Genomic DNA, 24,830 nt, shown 5'->3' with positions numbered 1-24,830 from the left:
GAGGAAACACAATCTCTTCCCACACGGACAGCCCATTTTAACACAATCCCCAAAATAAATCAATTACAATCTTTGAGGGAAAAAAAATCCAGTTATGAGGGACCATAATTGATTTAATTTGGATTTAGCTGGCGAAACAAGGCTTTCTGAAGGAAGTAAGCTGTAAACTAAAACCTGGGGATTAACAAGAGCTTGCCTAACTTGGGAACATATCTTTATTAAAAGTAGAAACAAACAAAAAGACAGGGGAAGAGGCCACTTTTGCTATTCTCACACTTAGACATTCCAATGTATTTCACTTTCCGTTGTGATGTACCACCCTCTAAATGTCCACTTAAAAATTCTTTGAACTATTTGTAATGGCTTTCACAAACACTGCTTTAGTTCAAGTGCTACAATTCTACTTCTCATTAGACACTGGCTAAAAAACTGATGGTATAAAAAAAGAATTTTCACAGATTATGTAAAGGAACCTAGTGCTGGGAGAAAGAAGAGCTTAAATGGTACTGGGTGATGGGGAAGCTAAAAGTCAACCAAATTTATCTGCTACTAAATTCAGTATCACTGAATTCCACTTGGCATAAACTAGCAAATTGGCACAGTTGGCAAAGAATCCACCTGCCAATGCAGGAGACAAAAGAGATATAAGTTCGATCCCTGGGTCAGGAAGATCCCCTGGAGAGGGAATGGCAACCCACTCTGGTAGTCTTGCCTGGAGAATCCCATGGACAGAGGAGCCTGGTGGGCTACAGTTCATGCCTCGCAGAGTCAGACACAACTGGGTGTGCGTGCACACACACACAGCACAATTATATCATCTACTCTCAAAATCCTGTTGGGAGCCATGGCCAAGCCTCATTTCTCTCAGGAACAGCTGAGCAGAAAGGAAGACTATGGCAGAGAAAATGACAGGCATTGCCCTTTCCTTAGCCATTAGAATTCATACAAACACCATGCCTTGGCTTTAGACAGAATGAAAAAAGTACTCCTTAAATTCAATATGTAATAAACATTGAATATTATTATTTATGGGGCTTCCAAGGTGGCACTAGTGGTAAAGAGCCCGCCTGCCAATGCAGGAGACATAAGAGACATGGGCTCGATCCCTGGGTCAGGAAGATCCCCTGGAGGAGGGCATGGCAACCCACTCCAGATCTTGCCTGGAGAATCCCCATGGACAGTAGAGCCTGGTGGACTACAGTTCACGGGGTCACAGAGTCGAACACGACCAAAGCGACTGAGCGTGCATCCATTATTACTTATATTCCAAAATGACAAAATGCATTTGAATACGTGGTGTGTGCTCTACAACACACATTCTTCCTTGATGCTACAGAAGCTAAGTGATCTCCCTGGCCATCCAGAAATATCCTCAGCCAGGCTCTCCGTCGGGCCAGCAGGGAGGGGCTCCATCTTAGTCTGTTTCTTGGTCCATTCAAGTTCTCACAGGAAGCAGACTAGAGACTTCATCTTTCAACAACTGACTGAGCTCAGACAACATTTCCCCCTTGGACCACTGCTTTGTTCTTTAGAAATATTAGGGTGGTGTGACTATCCCTTTGGCTGTTGGAGATTACATGGATGGTAAAGGTTTGAATGGTGTGCCTTAAAAATTATGTGAGTTTAGTACAGAATAACTTCATAGTTGTTTCAAAATGTATAGCTGTTACAGAAGGAATTTAAGCAAACTACTTAACTTTATAATCTACTCTCTCTTCTTTAGTTTCTAGTGGAACAACCACTGAGTAAAGATTTATAACTTTCTTTGGGAAACAAAAGCTAAATATTCTCAAGGAACATGTGACTTCAAAGTGACTTAAATGTCACATTTTATTTTTATTTTTTGATGTATCTACAACAAATAGATATTAAAAAGCCAAAAGAAAGGTCCTTAAAACATAAAAAATTTGTTTTCAAACATATCACAAGTGAAAGCCTTAAGAGAGTTCTCCTCTAAAGTAAGAGATCATTAGAAATACTAAGATGAATTTTGAGATCATGTGGACTGTAAGAGTATGCATGTTACAGGGGAAATTTAAGTTTGGATTAAAGCCAGAATAATATTTGGAAGAGCAGAGTGAAGATAGTACATTTCATTTCCTTTGGATTTGGAAAAGCACTAAATGAAAGTCACTAACCAAATATATATTTTTAGTCCCAGTGATAGTGGAAGAGCTATTAACAGACACATAAATTACATACTTTGCACGTTTTTAAGAGAATATTTAGTATTTTTATCCTAAGAATTTAAGTGTCAGGATGCAACATTAAGGTAAATAAGACAATAAGGTTTTTTCCTACTGAAGTATGTAACTTTGGAATCACTTAGTGAATCCTTACAGAGCAGTAATTGCAAAGTAACTTTCACTTTCAGTGTTTTCAAATTTGAGCTGGTAAATTCCTAAGTGTTTATGATTTACATGTACACATTATGTATATATACTGCAAATTAATATTTGTCGATTCAAGTAAAATTTATTGAAAACTTACTAAGTATAAAATTCTGTATTTTTAAGAATATAAGTTTATATAACTTCTCATTTAAGCCGGAAATGTGCCTCATCAGGTACCTCAGTGGTAAAGAATTCAACTGCCAGTCCCAGAGATGCAGGAGATGTGGGTTTGATCCCTGTGTCTGCAAGATCCCCTGGAGCAGGGCATGGCAACCCACTCCAGCATTCCTGTCTGGAGAATCCCACAGATAGAGGAGCCTGGCGGGCTACAGTCCTCGAGGTCAGGAAGAGCGGGACACAACTGAGCATGCGTGAACATGCGCGTGTCTCATCACATACATTAAACATGAAAATAAACTCAACCTGATTTCCCTATTTGTGCTTGGAATATAACTTCTGATAAATACTAGGGTGTTGACATTATGGCAAAGAAACTAATCATGTGAAATGACCCAGTTTTCAGTTTGAAGCATTTGGTTATGTTTGTGTCATGCTTGCATTATCTGCTTTGCAATCCACTCTTTCACCTGATTTTTCCCCCTAATTTTTGTCTGTGCTGCATGGCATGTGGGATCTTAGTTCCCTAACCAGAAATTGAATCCATGCCCCCTGCAGTGGAGGCGCAGTGTCTTAACCACTGGACTGCTAGGGAAGTCCCTTCCTGATTCTTTTAAGACCTACAAACCCTGTTCATTTGCAAAAACATGTTTTTCTCAAACTAGTAGGATCATTCTAATATTCAGAGAACTTGTTTCATTCATATGGAGGGAACATATAAAAGTAGAGGAAACCACAACATGTCAGGGAAGGGTCACCTCTCTTAACCAAGGAAAGAAATTATCAGTAGGGTTACCATAGTAGACAGCCACACACATGACTATTGAAACAGCATCACAAAACTTGATAATCAAGCTTGCTTTTAAAGTAAGGAAATGATTTGGAGTGAATGTAAATGGCATTACAATAGGATGTCTGTGTCTCTGAAAGCTTATGGCTGAATACAAAACACTCTCAGTAAAAAGAACTGAGAAAGAACTGCTTCTTAAAGGCTACTGCTCTGACTACCTACAAAAAGTATTTCTCTACAGCATGTATCTGACTATGAGCAAAAATTCTCTTAAGAACAGGGATTGAACGAGGCATGACTGATCCAAGCAGCTTCCGCTGACCCTGGCTACAGTCCTGGGTTGCCTGGGATACCAGGACAGGTCTGTTTGTCCAAGAAATAGAGGGATCAGAAACAGTGGCTAACGTGGTGAGAGAAATATATCCAGATATATCCAGTCTGTAGCTCCGAGTACGGAATGCTGGCTCGCGGTGTAATACATTATAAAATGTAGCTCCTGAGCATACTTATCAAAGATGTCTGTCAAAGTTAAATAACCTGGTTGTTCCGTTCATTGACTTTTAAATAAAAGATGATATCAAGGCTTGGGAATGTGATTTTGGAAAAAGTATTTTAACTTTTCCAAGTACAAAGGGTTGCTTGAGGTCACAGAAGCCACAAAAACAAACCCTGAATCCTAAAAATTGAATCAAAAATAAATCAGATAACCTGTGAGAGACTCTAGCAGAAGGTACATCTGAATTCTCCCCTTGAGGCATGCATGTTCTGAGCCCTTAGGGCTAGAATATCTTTCATTTCATGGGCCACAGTTGAGAGCATAGACCAAGAATGGGGTCCAGCAGACATCAAGGAATATTTATCCACATGCATATTTATGGTACAGCTCCTTTGTGAGAGAATAGTGCCCTTTTTTGCGTGTGTTCCAGACCTGACCTTCCTTTGGCCTTGGAATTATCTGGTTTGTTTTCTTCTGTAGCCAGGTTCTGAAATATCAAACACAGCTGTAGGCAAAGGAAGAGGGTGGTCAGATAGCCCACCCATCGGTGCCATAATAAATGGAATTGGAACTGATGTGTGTAGAATTAAACAAGGTTTGCCTTGGCACCACTGTCTCCTATGAGTCATTTGAATGAAAAGCCAGAACAAAACACTGAAACAAACACAACAGCAAGAAAAACAAACTGGAAGGGGGCACTCTTTCGAGTTGAATGAAGTCAGCATCGTAAATTTCCTAGGGGCCACAACCACTAGAAGGAAGAGATAGTAAAGAATGTTGAAGGGCTCTCTGGTTCCAAAAGGGACCCATGCACCTGTTGATGTGTTTTCCAGGCCCCTGAATGATAACAATTTATGAGGCTATTAATACTAAGCCCAAGATTTATCAGATGTGCTGCTTTGTCTTGTGGCCAATACAACCTCATAAAATTTGGGTTGCATTGGGTTAAAACGGAGCGTTCTGCCCTTGGAGTTATTCTGAGCATTTAAATCGCTTAATCCTGCAAGAACGGTGCATTCAGCCTGCCTATTAGGGAGAGTCTTTTGGGATTCTCACCAGTTGCAGAGCCGGGCCGGAGGGGGCGGTCCATTGCTGGGTGAGGTAACGTGGAGGCTGCGGGGGAGGAGTGGGTCTTGGAGACCAGACGCTCTTTCTCTAATCCCTCCATGCCCACAGCAGCCAGCTGAGCCTGGCGCACCGAGACTGCACGTGTGTGCTGGGGCTCCAAGAAGGACTGCTGCCAAGAAAAGAGCACAGAATAGAGAAACATGAGGCCAGCACGCAGGGAGACACTGAGAGCGACATGTCAACAAATTAAGTTCATCAGGTCAGAGACATAATAAACGGTGTGAAGGAAAAAAAAAATAGAGAAAGGGAGAAAAAAAACACGATCTAGTCAATAAATCCATTCAACAGATGTTTTCGCACTGACGGCCAGGGCCTGCCTGCCTGGCTGAGGAGGAGGTGATGGCAGGAGGCCTGTCAGTTTGAACTGATTGAAAGAAACAGACCTTTAACCTCAAGAGGAACATCGACTTAGACTCATTTCCTACCTTGATACCAATGTTTTGAATACAGCCTGGAACTGTTACAATGGCAAAGTGGTAGAACAATTCAACTGTTTTCAAACCACCACCAAGACTCAATTTTGAAAACCCTATCCTGAATTCACTTCAAGTGATATTGTCAATGAAATTTTCAGGAGCCTAAATGATGCCAATTAAATGACTATATTTGACCACTTTCAGTCTTCATACAGGCTTCCCCAGTGGCTCAGATGGTAAAGAATCTGCCCTCCAGGCGGAAGACCTGAGTTCAGTCACTGGGTTGGGAAGATCCCCTGGAGAAGGGAATGGAGACCCACTCCAGTATTCTTGCCTGGGAAATCCCATGGACAGGGGATCCTGGTGAGCTGCATTCCATGGGGTCACAAAGAGTTGGATGTGACTGAGCGACTAACACACACATAGACAGTCTTTGTATAATCGTACAGAATGACTTTTTCATACGCTGATGATATAATCCCAATACTATAAAAAAAACTGTTTCCTTAAACAATGTTAAATACAGTCTCAGTATTTAACAATATTGTCATACTTCATATGTCTCAACTTATCAAAGAGCCAGAATTGGAAGCTCCTGAAAGATTCACTGGGCCTATTCCTCTGTCCCCCCAAAAAAGACCATCTCTAAAACAGAGACAGGCACTATCTCTGTTTAACTTAACTAAATTAAACTACAGTTTAACTATCAATATTACACCCTAATTAGGTCCTCTCTCCTCAGCATCAGGCAATTCATAACCTTTGTACTGATTTTTATGTTTCCTGCCTTTTCTATATTCCAAATAGACATGAAAAGCAGCTCAACAGTGATACAAAGATGATCACCTCTCATGCCACGGATAAGGAAACTAATACTCCAAAAGGTTAACAAAGCCTTCTAAACACAAGACCAATTTCTAGCATTTTCTACCTGCTCTTCTGCTTCTTCAAGCATGTACGGTTTCAAGACTGGAAGCAGATGTCACCTCTCCTTAGTAAAGCCCCAGCCCAACCTTCCTGTTAGAATGGTTGCTCCTCTAGTACAAGGCTGGGCACATCCTTTGAATCCAAAGTATTCATTTAATGAGCATGCTAACAAGTCTAACTACAATATGACTGTATTCAATGCATGTTACATGGCTTTATGTCATTGTGATTTTCTCTGTATGAGTTAATGCTGTACATACATGTGTTATGAATATGAATATATATTTAGTTATAGACCAAAGACAGATTTCCCAATTTGGAAAAAAGAATCATTAAAAATTAACTTTAAAATAAGTTCTAAGTAATGATGTGTATATGATGTTATTTCTGTTTTGCCCTGAAAAATAACTGAACCATCAATCAACTGGAAGGTATTTGTCACATCATCAGGCCCTGGGCATGTGCTTTGATGTTTAGAATGATTTGGCCAAGATCTAGTCCTAGTTAACAATAGTCGTAACACTTCTACTAAAGTCTCTAAATCCCTTGCTTTCTTGAGTATCTCCATGTGCAATTCCCTAAGGAAACAGCAGTAGGGTTGGCACAGTCTCTCCTCTCATGGAACTTACAGAGGACATGCAAATGTGCAATTAGGACTTTGGGAGTTTTCTATGGGAAAATGAGCTCTTCTGCATAGGATCTAAAGTGCCTGGGTACATATATACCTAGATGTTTGTAATGTCCATCCCTTCTGTTTCTATTACTGTACAATTCAAACTAATGCAAAAGGCCCTTGATTAACTATCCTAATTCAAAAATCAACCCATCCTATTCTTTCCTGCAAGAACTCTCTTCCTAAAGCCCTACTAATAAGCAAAAAGGTGACAGAAAGTCTGTGCAGGTAAAGGAAAGTTTGAAGAGCCTCCCCAGGCTGTCATCTAGGTTCTCACTGCATGCATGCGTGTTCAGTCACTTCAGTCGTGTCTGACTCTTTACGACCCCATGGACTGCAGCCCGCCAGGCTCCTCTGACCATGGGATTCCCCAGGCAAGAATACTGGAGTGAGTTGCCATGTCCTCCTCTAGGGGGTCTTTCTGACCCAGGGATTGAACCCATGTCTCTTACGCCTCCTGCATTGGCAGGCGGGTTCTTTACCACTCGTGCCCCCTGGGAAGCCCAGGTTCTCCCTGACCTGACACCAATTTGAATTTCAATGTTAGCTCTTCTATTCCTTCTTCAGGTTCTAGCTCAAATTCCTACCCACTGTTTAACAAATACCATCCTCAGGGTTGTATTCTTTCATGGGCTCTTTCCTCTATAAAAAATACTAAACATTGCCTTTTATGCTAAGATCAGCATACATTGGAATCATTATTATAATATCTATTTTTTCTTCTGATTAAAAACTAACATTTAAAATATTTTGTGGGTCCCTTAGAGTATCGTGGGTTCTGGGCACAGTGTCTGCTGTGTCTAATGGACATATTGGCCCTGATCGTCCGTGCTTCCAATCTTTTCTGTGTCACCTGCTCTGGGTGTGTCCATGAGGCTTCACATTCAGCAACCGTTCACCTCCTCTAAAGTCCATGTCAAATCTTATCGCAAACCTTTTAAACTCACATGTTATACATGCTTTTCCTCTCCACTCTATTTCTCTATTTCCTTGCCATCATCTTTTATGTATTAGAGTTACTGCATGCAGTAACTAGTTATTGAGCTCATACCCTGAGCCAGATACGTTGCTGGTGTGTTGAGCCTTTTTAATGTTTATCGTCTAATGAGGAGACAGATACTAAATATTTCTAAGTATAATGCAATTATAAATATGAGTGCTATATGGGAAAAAGAGAACCACGGAAAACTTTAAAGAAGAATATGATTTAGAGGTTGAGGGAACTTTCTTTAAGCAAGTCACATTTGATGTGAGATGTAAAGAATAAACTGAATTGGCCAGATGAATGGGACCAAGGATCTAGATATGTTTTGCGGGGGAGGGGGAAAAGAAATCAACCAGAGATTGGATTTAATCCATCTGTGAACTTATTTTCTGCTCCATTTTATGTCTTTTCTTATATTTCTTATATTTAGCCTTAAGGCTAAATATGTATTTGTGCATTGAAAATAGTAACACAAACTTGGCAGTTAGAGGCCGTGCTATTTTTTCAATAACATAACCATGTTTTAGATCACTGGAGTTACTAAATATTTTATCTCTTAAAGAATAGCTCAATACTCTAAGAGTTCATGTAAATACCACCACCTTCTTTGCTTCTTTCTTCGTAAAGCATACTCATTGCTTTACTTGGACTTCACAGGAACCTTTGAGATAATGGAATAATAATTTGATAACTCATAACTTCACTTTCACTTTTATGCATTGGAGAAGGAAATGGCAACCCACTCCTTTTTAATGTTTATCATCTAGTGAAGAGACAGATACTAAATATTTCTAAGTATAATGCAATTATAAATATGAGTGCTATATGGGAAAAAGAGTACCACGAAAAACTTTAAAGAAGAATATGATTTAGATTAAAAAGAACCAGGAAATGTTCTTGCCTGGAGAATCCCAGGGATGGGGGAGCCTGTTGAGCTGCCGTCTATGGGGTTGCACAGAGTCGGACACGACTGAAGCGACTTAGCAGCAGCAGTAGCAACTCATAACCATGATACAAATGTTATATCTCAGTATGGAACTTCACAACCAGGCAAGCAAAATCCTAGTTATCCAACTTCTACTATTAGGAAAATGGCAATATAAGTAAGAAACAAACTTGTTCAATAGTATTCATCACATATAAGAGTTCATCCAATATCTATTATGCATGACAGATGGGAAACAGACCCCATGATGGGGTGAAGAGTCAGGAAAGTGAATTAAACATGGCTCCTGATTTTATGGGTTGACACCCCAAATTCAAGTACTTTATCCATGATTAGTAAGTATCATAAGGATGTGAGCTTCACCCACTGACTCACGTATTTCCACATATACACTAGGTGTTAATAAATATATGTTGAATAAACACGTGAATAGAAAGGAGATACATAGCTATCCTTAAGATCTCACCATAAGGATAAAACAAGAAAGCATATTATAAGCAATCATAATATAAAAAGCCAAGGAATGGTTAATGGAAACATAAAAAAATAGAGAACAGACATAAGAATTATCAAATACAATTCTCTGAAGTTACTCAGTGATGGAGCCAAGAGCTGAGGGAAGGGACTGATTTGAGAATTATTTTTTTTTTCCTCTGTACTTTCATGTGGTTTCCAAATGTTATGCCTATCACCTATATTAAAACTTTAATTAAGAAAAATGGCAAATGTTAATTTAAAATAAATAGCTGAGCCTTTCAAACACTTCATTAGGACAGACTCATAATCACTGGTTCTAAGAGCAGCCGTGGGTCAAGAATTTTTGAACTTTCTGTCAAAAAAGGACTATAAAACAGAAACATTTATTCATTTTCAAAAGACTGGACTATAATTATATGCCCTTACAAATAAAGTATAGCTTTTAATGTACAGGATGAATTTTGACAATCCAGTAAAGCACAGTTTATTATGGTACATGCTGCTGCTAAGTCACTTCAGTCATGTCTGACCCTGTGCGACCCCATAGATGGCAGCCCACCAGGCTCCCCCGTCACTGGGATTCTCCAGGCAAGAACACTGGAATGGGTTGCCATTTCCTTCTCCAATGCATGAAAGTGAAAAGTGAAAGTGAAGTCGCTCAGTTGTGTCCAACTCTTTGCGACTCCATGGACTGCAGCCTGCCAGGCTCCTCCATCCATGGGAGTTTCCAGGCAAGACTACTGGAGTGGGGTGCCATTGCCTTCTCCGATTATGGTACATATTAGTGACCAAAACATTACAAAACAGTAGGCACTTTGATTTCAGACGCGTGTCACTTCTCACTCAGAGAAAACTTCCCTTCTCCATGAGACTGAAAACTGAGATAGCATTTTCATAGCTAAAATTGAAGTGTTTCATTAAACATTTTTTAAGGAGATATAATTTTGTTCATGGCTATTTTCCATACTTCCAAGTAAGGACAAAGATGCATGTTTTTCTCTTGCATCATCAGAAAAATAAAATGTCTAACAGTTTAGAACAGAGTGCTACTAAAAATTCTGTTGATATCGAAATCAATCTTTCATCTATTGAGTGCCTCTGGAAAACGTGTCATGCTCAATGAGGGAATAATAAAAATGCTCTCATCCCTCGAAAAAGCATTCTTGCTTAAAATATTTTTTTTAAATACGTGTATTATTTTCAGATTGTTTCTTATGCATATACAGACTTTGGTTCTTTCAGATGGTTTAACTATGAGCTTTGTTTTGATTGGTTATTTTACCAAACTGTAATTCAGGGACATTCTCTCAGGCTACCGAGATGTGTTATAAAATCTTTTCTCTATGAAGTAGCGTAAGGCCACTATACCTGAGCATCACCCGTCTCCCATCACTGATAAAGGCTTCCAATTACTTTCACAGAAGAGTTATTATGTGCCTATTTTATAAATTCTTCAGTGATGTAGCAAGACATCAATGTCATTAGGGCCTAGGCCTTTCTAAGCTGTGGTAAATAAACACCGCGATCTATTTGGAAAGAGGGTCCCCGTATAGAAGTCTGTATGGCAAGCACGCTGTTCTTGCTTAGAGCTGAGTCTCGGGGAGTGGCTTGCTAATGGAGATTATGAGGTGACAAAGCCCTGGGTTGAGGAGATTCAAGGTTCTAATTTTTGGTAACAGCAGTGATTTTTAAATTTTGTTTTTGTTTGGTTTATTCTGCTTTCTTGCTGCCACTGCTCAGGGACCTATTTTATGGCTTCTGGGTTTTCACTTTGTTCTGGACGGTTACATTTGCTTCCAGACATACTGCTCTTTGTTTGCTATAATCAATATCATCATGCCATTTTAGAAAAGCAAATACAAAAATCATATATTACAGTTTAATCTTTGAAATGATTAAAATTAAATATTTGAGTTGGTTTAATAAAAGATATGACCTAAAAACAAAAGAAAAAGATCATGGGAAAATAATTTTTAAAAATACTAAAATTCAGTTTTTAAAGACTTTTCTTTAAATCCTATATGTTATTCCTTGTTTGGCATGATGAGAAAATTCAATTTTCTTTTTGTTTTTCAGTGTTTTGAATTTAAGAAGTCTTGCTTTTACAGAATTAGAATCATAAATATCCCTAGAGCTTATCTTGTAAGATGCCAAGGGCAAGTGGGAATTTACATGTTCTAAAGTCTTTGCAGCCCTTGGACTGCGAGGAGATCCAACCAGTCCATTCTGAAGGAGATCAGTCCTGGGTGTTCTTTGGAAGGAATGATGCTAAAGCTGAAACTCCAGTACTTTGGCCACCTCACGCGAAGAGTTGACTCATTGGAAAAGACTCTGATGCTGGGAGGGATTGGGGGCAGGAGGAGAAGGGGACGGCAGAGGATGAGATGGCTGGATGGCATCACCGACTGGATAGATGTGAGTTTGAGTGAACTTCGGGAGCTGGTGATGGACAGGGAGGCCTGGCGTGCTGCAACTCATGGGGTTGCAAAGAGTCAGACACGATTGAGTGACTGAACTGAACTGAAAGTCTTTGTATTATTCAGTATGGGTGTAGAAATAGTGGTTAACTTTAGACTTTTAAAAACTAAACATGCATGTTAATAATTTAAAAGTAGCTATTAAATAAATAGAAATAATATGCATAACTTTAAAGTAGACAAACATTTTTGAGAAAGAGACAAAACCTAGAAGTAATCAGTCTAAAAAAAGTGGCGGAAAAAAATGAAGCATTGAAAAGGCTGTACAAATATAATTCACAAAATAAGATGCTAGAAATAAATTCCCACACATCACTAAACACAGTTGATGTGAATACTCAATTTACCAATTATTAATAAAACATGAAGACAGCCAAATTGAATCTCAAAAATAGAAAGGCTAAATTCTCTGGCAGACCAAGATCAAACTAAAGATTCTATGAAGTCATAGGGGCTTCCCTAGTAGTTCAGTTGGTAAAGAATCAGCCTGCAATGCAGGAGACCCAGGTTTGATTCCTGGGTCAGGAAGATCCACTGGTAAAGGGATAGGCTATCCACTCCAGTATTCTTGGTCTTCCCTGGTGGCTCAACTGATAAAGAATTTGCCTGCAATGTGAGGGACCTGGGTTTGATCCCTGGGTGGGGAAGATCCCCTGGAGAAGTGAAAGGCTACCCACTCAAGTATTCTGGCCTGGAGAATTCCATGAACTCTACTAGTTCATGGAGTCACAAAGACATGGGAAAATAATAACAGTAACAACAAAAAGTAGTAAAAGCCTTGAGCCACCATGTTAGAACCAGACAAAATAGATTTTTATGGGGAAAATACTAGAGATCACATAAGGGTGTAAAAAATAATACAAAAGTTCAATTAACCGAAAAATAATTCTAAACTAGTAACATGGGTCCAAACATAAAAAGTGTAAATTGGCAAAAGCACAAAGAAAAATCAGCATCATGGAAGATTATAGCAAATGGTAGCAAAATGAGTGGGGTTTCCTTGCTGAAATGGTGAAATACTGAATTGTGAAATGTTGAAATTTGCAGCCAATAAATACACATTCTTTCAAGCACACATGTTAACAATTGCAAAATTGACCAATACAATAAAGCAAGTGTCAACAAACTTAAAAGCATTAATATTTACAATGGAATAATATTCAGCTTTTAGAGGAAAGGGTTTCCCCTGATGGCTCAGAGGTTAAAGCATCTGCCTGCAATGCGGGAGACCTGGGTTCGATCCCTGGGTCGGGAAGATCCCTTGGAGAAGGAAATGGCAACCTACTCCAGAATTCTTGCTGGAGAATCCCATGGACGGAGGAGCCTGGTGGGCTACAGTCCACAGGGTCGCAAAGAGTTGGACACGACTGAGCGACTTCACTTTCACTTTCTTTAGAGGAAAGAAATTCTGACATATGCTATAACATGGATAAACCTTGAATACATCATGCAAAGAGAAATAAGGCAGTTACATAGGACAAATACTGTGCAGTTTCACTTATAGTTATACAATACACTACTAAATCTCTTCAGTCATGTCTGACTCTGTGTGACCCCATAGGCGGCAGCCCACCAGGCTCCCCCGTCCCTGGGATTCTCCAGGCAAGAATACTGGAGTGGGTTGCCATTTCCTTCTCCAATGCAGAAAAGTGAAAAGTGAAAGTGAAGTCACTCAGTCATGTCCGACTCTTAGCTGCTGCTAAGTCACTTCAGTCGTGTCCAACTCTGTGCGACCCCATAGACAGCAGCCCACCAGGCTCCCCCATCCCTGGGATTCTCCAGGCAAGAACACTGGAGTGGGTTGCCATTTCCTTCTCCAATGCAGGAAAGTGAAAAGTGAAAGTGAAGTCGCTCAGTTGTGTCCGACTCTTCACAACCCCATGGACTGCAGCCTACCAGGCTCCTCCATCCATGGGATTTTCCAGGCAAGAGTACTGGAGTGGCGTGCCATTGCCTTCTCCGCCGACTCTTAGCTAGAATAATTAAATCCATACAGACAGAAAGCAGGATGGTGGTTGCCAGGAGCTGGGAAGAAGAGAGTTACTGTTTAATGGGTACAGTTTCAATTTGGGAAGATGAAAACATTCTAGGATTCTAGAGGTGGCTGGGGATGATGGCTGAATAACAATGTGAATTTACTTGATGCCACTGAATCTTACATTAAAAAATGATTAAATGTTGAGTAATTTATTATATTTTACTGAAAAAAAGAGGAACTAATATTATTCAAATCATATATGTTGACCATATTAGTTAGAGATGTAAACTAGGTAGACGAAAAGATACACTATGTTCTGTGAAAAAATCATTATCATAAAGATACCAGTTTTTCCCAAATGAATTTATAATTTCTGGTATGTTTCAGATGATCCTAAATTTTGCATACAAGCACAAAGGCAGAGAAAAGCCAGCGAATTTTGAAAATAAAGAATAAGCTGGGGAGACAGACCCAGCTAGATATCAATACATACTAAAAGCTAAATTATTAAGACATATTTGCACAAGAACAAATTAATGGAACAGAATAGAGAGCCTATAAGCAGACCCATGAGTATATAGAAACTCGTCATATACAACAGAGATGATCTACAGAGTAGCAGGTAAACAAAGAATGTCAATCAACAAGTGATGTTGGGGACACAGGTTACCCATTAATGGAACAATGAATTTAGATAATTACCTAACACTACATGCAAAGAACTAAGAGTGGATTAAAAATTGAAATGCAAAATGCACAATTTTTAAAGTTTTATGAAAAAAGATGGAGAATACCTTTCTAAACTTATAGGAGGAAAGAAATTCAAATACTTCTGTTTTTTATGAGCCAGAAAAACACAAGCCAGAAATTGGATTAAAATCTTTGCAAAACATAGAATAAAGCAATGTTTAACATCTACAGTATGTATACAACAATAACCACTTTATGCTCATCAGACTGATGAGAAATTTAAAACTCTGATGATAACCAAACATCATTGAAAATACAGAGCAAGAGAAACTCACAGACTGCTTGTAGACGAATAGATTGTTATAACCACCTTAAAGAACAATGGGCTAATATTCAGAAACAGTGAAGATGGACAGCAAACCTACAGTATAATTGGTGAGTGAAAAAGCAAAAACTGTATATGAAGTCAATTATGTAAGTTTAAAAACATACAAATTAATATACATTGTTTAAATACATGTAAGTGTAATAAAAATATAAAGAAATGCACAAGAAAAACAAAAAGCAACTTCAGAAAAGAAGAAATGGGAGGGGGATGAAATAGGGAGGAGATATGAACTTTATATATATATTATTTTTACTTATCTCTGAAACTGGATGTTCATTATTATAATCATTATTTTTTCTGTATTAATAATACATCAAAAATAAACTTAAAATGCTTAATAAATGGGTACATATAAAACACCAATATTATAGTAACATAAAATTGGTTTTATTGGAAAGACTAAGATGTTTTAGGGAAGGAAAAAAGATTTATTGGAAAATACAAAAAAAAGTGAGAAAAAAGAAAAAGTAACAGTAGATGAGAAAATAAATATGAAAAACATTTTTTACTAAGTACACTTATTTACTTCTAGATCATATATTCATAAGATATCAATTAATTTGTACTACAGTGCACTGATAATATAAAATGTGTACATTTTAAGTATATTTTGTCTTTAGAATTTCAACATATTATCATTAAGTTCACCTCAATGAGGAAACAATGACACTGAAAGCACTGAGAAATTAGTCCTTTTACGAGCAAAATAATGTAACCTGGAAACATGAGATGACAATTCTGGAACCGAAGAAGAAACAAATTTAAATAGGCAAACAAAAACTACAGAAACATAAAGACACTTAGAAACAATTATTTCTACCTACTGATAATACAATTGATTTACTGTTATTTTCTTATTTGGGCTACCTTGTATTTTCCAAATTTTTGTCTTTATTTTTAAAGTTATTTTGAAATGTTATGCTTTACTCTGATACCAACATTGTAAGTGGTTAAATATGCTACAGGGATAAGAAAGGATATTGATTTGGATTTGGAATAAGAGAAACTACATGCCAGCTACCTGTGAACAGAAACCTGTCTGCACTTTCACACTCTTAGTCTCAAACCCTAGAGTCCAGCACACAGGGCTCACTAAATGTTGAGAATGTATGTATCACATAAATATAACTGCTTCTAGTCTAAGATTAGAAGGAAAACCTGACTCTCTAATTTATTTGACTGAGCAGATCAGTTTAGTTGCTCAGTCGTGTCCGACTCTTTGTGACCCCATGGACCACCGCACGCCAGGCCTCCCTGTCCATCACCAACTCCCGGAGTTTACCTAAACTCATGTCCATCGAGTTGGTGATGCCATTCAAATCCATCTATTTTTTTTCAATGTAATTTTTTTTTTCTTCTTCACATTGCATCAGAATACACTTTGGTAAACCCAAATCCATCAAGAACTCTAGGTCACTAAGATTTTTCTCAAGTGTTTTGTTTTTAACTCACTAGTAAAATAATCATTTTATCTTATCAGAATCATAGTTAGAACAGGGTGACTGAGATGAAGTTTCAGAGAAAATCTACTCTTCTGGAGATGTTATTGAGTATGTACCAGTAATTCAATATTACCTTGGGGCTTGAAGTAGGGGTGAGCCACTGGCTGATGACATTTGGCTAAAACCTGGTATAGTGCAGAATAGAACCCAAATATGGTACCTGAGAGCAGTGATCTCCAAATTTTGGCATAAACATGAATCCAGTGAGTGAAGAAGCTTTTACTCATATTTAATTTTTAAATAAAAACACAAGAAAGCAAATTAGATATAATAATATTGGATAAATGGATAGATTGTAGCATTTACACCTAGTCCCTGCATCAAGGATTATATAGCACAAACTCTGTCAGATATCCAAAGGCAGGGAGGAGAGTCTAATTTCAAACTTTAATACACAGTTAGGCAATGGCACCCCACTCCAGTACTCTTGCCTGGAAAATCCCATGGATGGAGGAGCCTGGTGGGCTGCAGTCCATGGGGTTGCTGAGGGTTGGACACGACTGAGTGACTTCACTTTCACTTTCACTTTATAGTAATCAAAGTGGTATGCATAAGGATAGACATCTAGAATTGGAATTGAGTTGAAAATCCTGAAATAAACTCTTATATTTATGGTCAACTGATTTTCACCAAGGGTGCCAAGAAAATTCAAAAGGGAAAGTAGAATCTTTCAACAAACAGAGCTGGGACAACTATGAATCTATGAGCAAAAGAATGCATCTGAACCCCTTCCTCACACCAAACACAAAATGTCCAAATGGATCACAGGATATAAGAGCTAAAACTATAAAATTATTAGAGGAAATACAGAAGTAAATCTTCTTAGAAATAAGAAGTGATCCTCCCCCAAACAGATAAACTCATAAGTAAAAACTGTTGTGCTTCAATGGACACCAGTTGTCCGACAAAAATTTATACATGTTGATAGCAGCACCATTCACAACAGCCCAAAGAAACCACCCAAACACCCATTAAGTGAAGAATGGATAAATACAGCATATATATGCAATGAAATTCTATCCAGCCATAAAAAAGGCTTTTGTTTTCTTTTGTTTTTCTCTCATTCACAAAATCACAATCATATTTGCTATTTTTAAGGGAAAACTTAGCATTAAATGAAAGCTCATAAAACCTTAAAAAGTATATTCTCCCAGAATACATTTTTTAAATTAAGTCTTAAAAAAGAAAAAAGACAAGCCTATGTATTATGTCGGAGTCATAGATCAAACAAGGGCAAGCAGCTCCCCACCCCAAGGCCAAAGAGGGCCACTGTCCTCCTGGAGCTCCACTGAGAATAACTGGTCTGCTGGTGGTTAAAATGTGTTCTATAGAAAAGCCTGTTATAAAATGTTAAAGCCAAACCCTTAACATGCAACAGACCTTAGGGAGAAGCGGACGTGAGTCCTAGGTTCTGGAGAACTTGATGAATCAGTAAAGAAAAGAGGACACGGACACAAGTCTCCAGAAGCATTTGAAATGAGTCGGGCAAGAACCTCTAACCTACCTGCAGGCCACCGGAGCGATCAGGAAGAAGCTAAGAGCGCCTCATCCCGGCCAGGCCCCACGACAGGTGAGCAATCTGTTCTGGAAGCATGCGGAGACAAGTTTTTCAAGGAGTCCATCAGAGGCTGGGGAGAGGCACAGGAGCCCGGGGGATGGGAGGGATGCACCCAAACTTCTGCCTCCCTTTCCAGGATGTAACAGGTCTTTCCAAAATGGAGCACACTTGTGGGCTTTTCTAAAAAGTTAAAACACTGGGTGGTCTATGGACACTGGGAAAGAATACAAACGTCTCTTGCCTGGAAAATACAAATTGAGAAGCCTTGACTCTTGCTGCAAGCCTGGGGTGGAGGAGGCTGGCTGTGAAGGCGGCCAGACCTCGGAGCAGAGGCCGGGAGTAGAAAGGTGGAGGCCGCCGCAGAGAGGAGCCGGCTGGAGAGAAACTGGGGAGCCTGGCCGCCGACCAGGACCCCGGCCCAGGGGCAGGGGGCTGCGGCAACTGCCTCCCAGGGTGACCCAGGCTGTACGGCAGCATGTAAGCAGCACCCAGACGTCCTCCTTGAACGAGCTTCGGCCCGGGCTTCGTTGTGAAAAGCTAAGCAGACGCCCCCACGTGGATGCCCCGCCAGCAGGGCAGACGTATGCGGCCTCATGCGGCTGGTCCCGCAGCTCCACCTGCTTTTCAGAGGCAGAAAAGTACTCACACCTGGGTCTCTAGCTTAATCCTCAAATGCTGGCTTCCCGTGGCCAAGCTTCCCGACATGGTGGTTCGCTGCATCTTAATAAATACAATATTTCTTTGGCTGTTAGCCCTAGATACAATATATCTTTGACTGTTAGCCCTGTGCTGCTTCCATATTTGGAGCCTTTCTTCCAAAATCCTGCTTTTCTCTCCAGAGAGTCTGTCATACTGTTGCGAAGCACGCAAAAACTCGGCCTGGTCTCCATGCCCCTCGTTGCCCCACCTTCCAGCCCTCTCACCTAGTGGACGCCACCGCCGGAGCGCCCCTTCCCCGCCGCTAAAGTGCGCGGTACGCATCGCACCGCACCTGTGACCTTTTGCCGCCTTGTTCCCTGACTTAGTCCCTTGCAGGTTTCACTAGTGAGGTTAAATTCCCCATCCTTCCTCTCCTGCTGCTGCTGCTGCTGCTGGTGGTGGTGGTGTAGTCGCTAAGTCATGTCCGACCCTTGTAACCCCATAGGCAGATTCTCCAGGCAAGAATACTGGAGTGTGGTGCCATTTCCTTCTCCCCTTCCTCTGCTAGGCCTTTGTTAATGACCAGCTTTCCGCGTCTCAGATTCGTTCACGCGCCCCAAACAGGTGCACTCGCTTTGGATTAAGCAGGCACCTCCCCCTCCGGATGCCTCCTTGTCTGAGTCCTTGTACGAAAAGTACAGGAAGAATTGCAGGCCCCCTCAGAGCTTATGCTGGATGGCGCGGAAGTAATGTGCCTGCTAATATGGATGGGCTGCCTGACGGTGGGATAAAAACGGGAACCGGTGCTGCTGCGACTGCCCACGTCCCCCTACCCGGGCTCCCAGTAGGCCTTTCGCCACCTGCGCGGCAGCTGGGAGTAATTTTCCTTCAGGATCCTGTCACTAGCGAGCTCTGCCCCAGCCACCAATACACGTAGGTGGTTGGCAACGGGGAGGCAAAGGTGGTCAAAAGGAATAAACTTCCACTTATAATATAAATGAGTCCCAGGGATATAATTACTATACGGCATGGTGACTACAGTTAATGATACTGTATTGCCTATTTGAAGGAAAAAAAAAAAATACCGTGATCACTCACCAAGAGCCAGACATCCTGGAATGTGAAGTCAAGTGGGCCTTAGAACACTAGGAACAAAGCTAGTGGAGGTGATGGAATTCCAGTTGAGCTATTTCAAATCCTAAAAGATGATGCTGTGAAAGTGCTGCACTCAATATGCCAGCAAATTTGGAAAACTCAGCAGTGGCCACAGGACTGGAAAAGGTCAGTTTTCATTCCAATCCCAAAGAAAGGCAAGGTCAAAGAATGCTCAAACTACCGCACAATTGCACTCATCTCACACGCTAGTAAAGTAATGCTCAAAATTCTCCAAACCAGGCTTCAGCAATACGTGAACCATGAACTTCCAGATGTTCAAGCTGATTTAGAAAAGGCAGAGGAACCAGAGATCAAATTGCTAACATCCACTGGATCATTGAAAAAGCAAGACAGTTCCAGAAAAACATCTATTTCTGCTTTATTGACTATGCCAAAGCCTTTGACTGTGTGGATCACAATAAACTGTGGAAAATTCTGAAAGAGATGGGAATACCAGACCACCTGACCTGCGTCTTGAGAAACCTGTATGCAGGTCAGGAAGCAATAGTTAGAACTGGACATGGAACAACAGACTGGTTCCAAATAGGAAAAGGAGTACATCAAGGCTGTATATTGTCACCCTGCTTATTTAATTTATATGCAGAGTACATCATGAGAAATGCTGGGCTGGAAGAAGCACAAGCTGGAATCAAGATTGCCAGGAGAAATATCAATAACCTCAGATATGCAGATGACACCACTCTTATGGCAAAAAGAGAAGAGGAACTCAAAAGCCTCTTGATGAAAGTGAAAACGGAGAGTGAAAAAGTTGGCCTAAAACTCAACATTCAGAAAACGAAGATCATGGCATCTGGTCCCATCACTTCATGGCAAATAGATGGGGAAACAGTATCAGACTTTGTTTTTTGGGTCTCCAAAATCACTGCAGATGGTGATTGCAGCCATGAAATTAAAAGACGCTTACTCTTTGGAAGGAAAGTATGACCAACCTAGATAGCATATTGAAAAGCAGAGACATTACTTTCCCAACAAAGGTCCACCTAGTCAAGGCTATGGTTTATCCAGTGGTCATGTATGGATGTGAGAGTTGGACTATGAAGAAAGCTGAGCGCTGAAGAATTGATACTTTTGAACTGTGGTATTGGAGAAGACTCTTGAGAGTCCCTTGGACTGCAAGGAAATCCAACCAGTCCATCCTAAAGGAGACCACTCCTGGGTATTCATTGGAAGGACTGATGCTGAGGCTGAAACTCCAATACTTTGGCCACCTCATGTGAAGAGTTGACTCATTGGAAAAGACCCTGATGTTGGGAGGGATTGGGGGCAGGAGGAGAAGGGGACGACAGAGGATGAGATGGCTGGATGGCATCACCGACTTGATGCACATGAGTTTGGGTGAACTCCAGGAGTTGGTGATGGACAGGGAGGCCTGGCGTGCTATGATTCATGGGGTCGCAAAGAGTCAGACACGACTGAGTGACTGAACTGAACTGCACTGATGCATGCTACAGCATGGATGCACCTTGAAAACATTATGCTAAGTGAAAGAAGACAGTCACAGAAGACCACGTATTGTACAATTCCATTTATGTAAATGTCCAGAATAGACAAATTTATGGAGAGAGTAGATTCCTGGGTCCCTAGAGTTGAGCCAGGGGGCAGGGGCAAATTTTTGCTAATGGGCACAGAGTTTCTTTGCAGGGTCGGGGGGGGAGGTGGGGGGGTGATGAAACTGTTCTAAAATTAACTGTACTGAATGTTGCACAATTGTGTGAATATACTAAAAGCCACTGAATTCTACACTGAAATGAGTCAACCATTTGGTCTGTGAATTATCTCAATAAAGTTGTTAAAAATAACACTTTTTTTTATCATAGTATAAAACCCTACCTCATAAAATGACATGTATTTACAAATCATATTTAATTTTTAATTACACCTTAATTTCTATTTTTGTGTATACTTTGTAATATATAATACACTGATGTAGTGGTATATTTATATAATTCATTAATATTCTGTATTCATTTGTGTATATATATATAAGTACATGCTAAAACATTTTTAATCGCTGTGATAAAAAAGTTTATAGACCTATGCATACAAGTTGGAAGGGAAAGAGTTCCTTTTTCATTACTGAAAAATTTGATGAGCATAGGAAGCCTTTAAAAAAATACATGAGACCTTTATTATTGCCCCTCTCCTGTGACAATGGGCAGGATTTCTGAATTCTGGTATGCAGGAGTGGCACACTGTCCAGGAGAAGCTGGATTAATAGGTTGCTGCTCAGTATTTCTCTACCGACCTTCCTTCCAGTGCTAAGTGGTGGCCCCTGCAGCAGAGGTCAGGCTCAAAGTAGATGAATCATTGTTCCCATGTACTCACTGGTTTCTTCCACTGAGGTCAGACCAATCCCACTCCCTTCTTCTGAGGTTCTTCTTCCAAATAAGAGTCTTTGTCTACTATGTATTCCATGCCAGCAAGCAATTATACAAAAAAGCATGAAGGAAAGGTAAAATTTTGCATGTTAAATAATATCCTCATTTTCAAATCTTGAGGAGTCGATAGATAACAATCTGACTCACAAGGCAGGGCTGAGAGCAGCTAAGTACTGCTACAAAGCTTTCAGCTAATGCATCAGCAGCAGAACCAGGGAGGGGGATTTCAAGTGTAACCAAAGTTTATATACAGGCACAGTGGGAGTGTGTGTGGTGTGTAGTTAACCGTGATTCTGGATTGGGATTTAAAGGTTTATTCAAATACTGCCATTGACCTGTTGTGAAGTCCAACCTATTTAACACTTTTTATCACCTGAGTAGAATGTTGGTAAAAGTGACTACCTGTGTACAGAGTATATAAATAGCTTCAGATGCATCTATAGATATCCTCAGGTAGAAGAATTTCAGCAGAAAATAAATTGCTAATTCAGTTGTATTATGCATTCATATCTGTGGAAGGGTGGTTGCTTTAGATATGTTTAAGACCCAGCCACTTTGGAGCAATCTTGGAAAATGGCCATTGTAAATCAGTGGGGGTTTTACTCTACTACAGAACACAAAAGAAACCACATTTGAATTTTGAAATTAAATAAGTAACTAGTTCATAATGAGTAATCTTTCACAATAAAAAAGTAAACAAGTTATATTTTTCTTATTTTGCTTTCCAGCTTTTATATTTTTACAATTGCCTGTAAAAAAAAAATGCTCAAGAGAGTAGGTTGAAATTATTTTAATTACATAACAGCCCAGAGGAAGATGAAATTGTGCAATGACTAGACTAGTATCCTCTGTCTGGTTGGCAGCCAATGAATAGGACAGCGTGAACAATAGAGCTCTGCTCTAGAAATAATAGCCTGAAGATAAAGAAAAAGCAGAGGGAGGTTTCTTTTGACCACGATGAATCTCTTGAGAATTTCTTTATTCCTCCCCTTTTATACTTAGAGTCCAGATATAAAACAAATCTTAAGGAGAGATGACAAACAGTATAAATATAGCTACTTAAGACACATGAATTAGATGGATTTATCTTGAATAGGTGTTCTTAGTCTAGAATCTCTGGAAGAATTCTACCGGAAATAAACCCCTGAAATTGTGTGCAAAGTTGTATGAGTATGTGCATGTGTGAATTTTCTGGAGACATGGCCATAGCTTTCATCAAAGAGGTTCTTAATGTTAAAAAAAAATGTTGCAAATCACAGCTTTAAGAAGAAAAATGCAGTAAGTGCCAAAATAATATCTTACTAATTACAACTTTTAGGTGTCTCTATTAATAAACCAGTTTAAACACTATGTTCTGAATGGATTTTTTTTAAACCCTTGGATTCAAGCATATCACAAGTTGATTCAAGTGAGTAGGGCAGGCGGAATCAGGCATTAAAGTTTTATTTCCTCACCTCTCAGCCCAAGAAAGCATCTTACTGAACTCAACATTAAGAGAATCACCCTATTTCACCACCAGTCTCAAGATTCAATTACTTGTGTGCAAATTACAAACTTGTCAAATCCCAGAAAACGTGTAGCTTTATGTACATTTCACTGTTTCTCCCAAAGCAAGCATGGGTCAAAGGCAAGGTATTCCAACCTCAAATCGCTGAAGCCAGTTAGTGGCAGTTCCCGCTAAAATGGTTGGCTAACATTTGGCTAACGGAAAGAGAAGGAATACTCTTTAACGTGTACTCTTTCTGGCATTTAACCACATGCATCTTCTTAAAGAAGAAAGTTTTCTGCTTAAAATAGACAAATGTTGAAGGAAGCACACAGCTCAGATCAGATCAGTCGCTCAGTCCTGTCCGACTCTTTGCGACCCCATGAATCGCAGCACGCCAGGCCTCCCTGTCCATCACCAACTCCTGGAGTTCACTCAGACTCACGTCCATCGAGTCAGTGATGCCATCCAGCCATCTCATCCTCTGTAAAAAAGCCTCTCAAATAGAATAAATACTTGTCACTGTAGGCTAGCGTTGAAAATTGCTGTTTCTTTCACAGCCAGACATTTAACAATAATCACAGGGTAAATTTGCTAAGATGAATAAAACACAGTATACCTCCAAATTTGATGTCTAATTTTTGAAAGGAATGCCTTTGAAAATATTTCCTCAAACCTAAAAACAAATATCACAAAAAGGGCATTGGAATTAAAAAAAAAAAATTCTTGAATCATTTCTTGACTTTGGTGGAATTTAATAAATTCATTCATTCATTCATCCACTATAATAGAAGTCTACCACAGATAGACTGTTAGGCACTGTGCCAGATATTAGAAGATACAGTGGTGAACAAAACAGATACAGTCACTCCCCTGTGGAGTTTATAGTCTAGTCACGGAGACAAATAGTCATCCAAGTTCTGCACAAAGAAATCAAAAGAGCAACAAGGTAAGGCCTATGAAAGATGGTGGTTGTTGTTTAGTCGCCAAGTCCTATCCGACTCTTTTCTAACCCCATGGACTGTAGGCCACCAGTCTCCTCTGTCCATGGGATTTCCCAGGCAAGAATACTGGAGTGGGTCGCCATTTCCTTCTCCAGGGGATCTTCCCAACATAGGGATTGAACCTGTGCCTCCTGCTTGGCTAGTGGAATCTTTACCACTGAGCCACCAGGGAAACCGATGAAACTTAGTGATTGAAAGGGAAAGTC

General features: G+C 39.8%; 1 protein-coding gene across 1 annotated transcript in view; it reads right to left on the bottom strand.

Moving 5' to 3' along the window:
* The window catches only part of HDAC9 (histone deacetylase 9), a 1,013,734-nt gene that overhangs the window by 304,294 nt on the left and 684,610 nt on the right, over positions 1-24,830 (bottom strand). Inside the window, exon 14 of the mRNA XM_055589928.1 lies at positions 4,853-5,033. Coding sequence (XP_055445903.1) covers positions 4,853-5,033 — 181 coding nt within the window. The remainder of the gene's footprint in view (positions 1-4,852; positions 5,034-24,830) is intronic.

The sequence above is a fragment of the Bubalus kerabau genome, chromosome 8 (genome assembly GCF_029407905.1).
Source record: "Bubalus kerabau isolate K-KA32 ecotype Philippines breed swamp buffalo chromosome 8, PCC_UOA_SB_1v2, whole genome shotgun sequence".
NCBI classification, from domain to species: Eukaryota; Metazoa; Chordata; class Mammalia; order Artiodactyla; family Bovidae; genus Bubalus; species Bubalus kerabau.
Note: the sequence above shows the minus strand (reverse complement) of the source record. Positions and strands in the feature narration are given on the sequence as shown.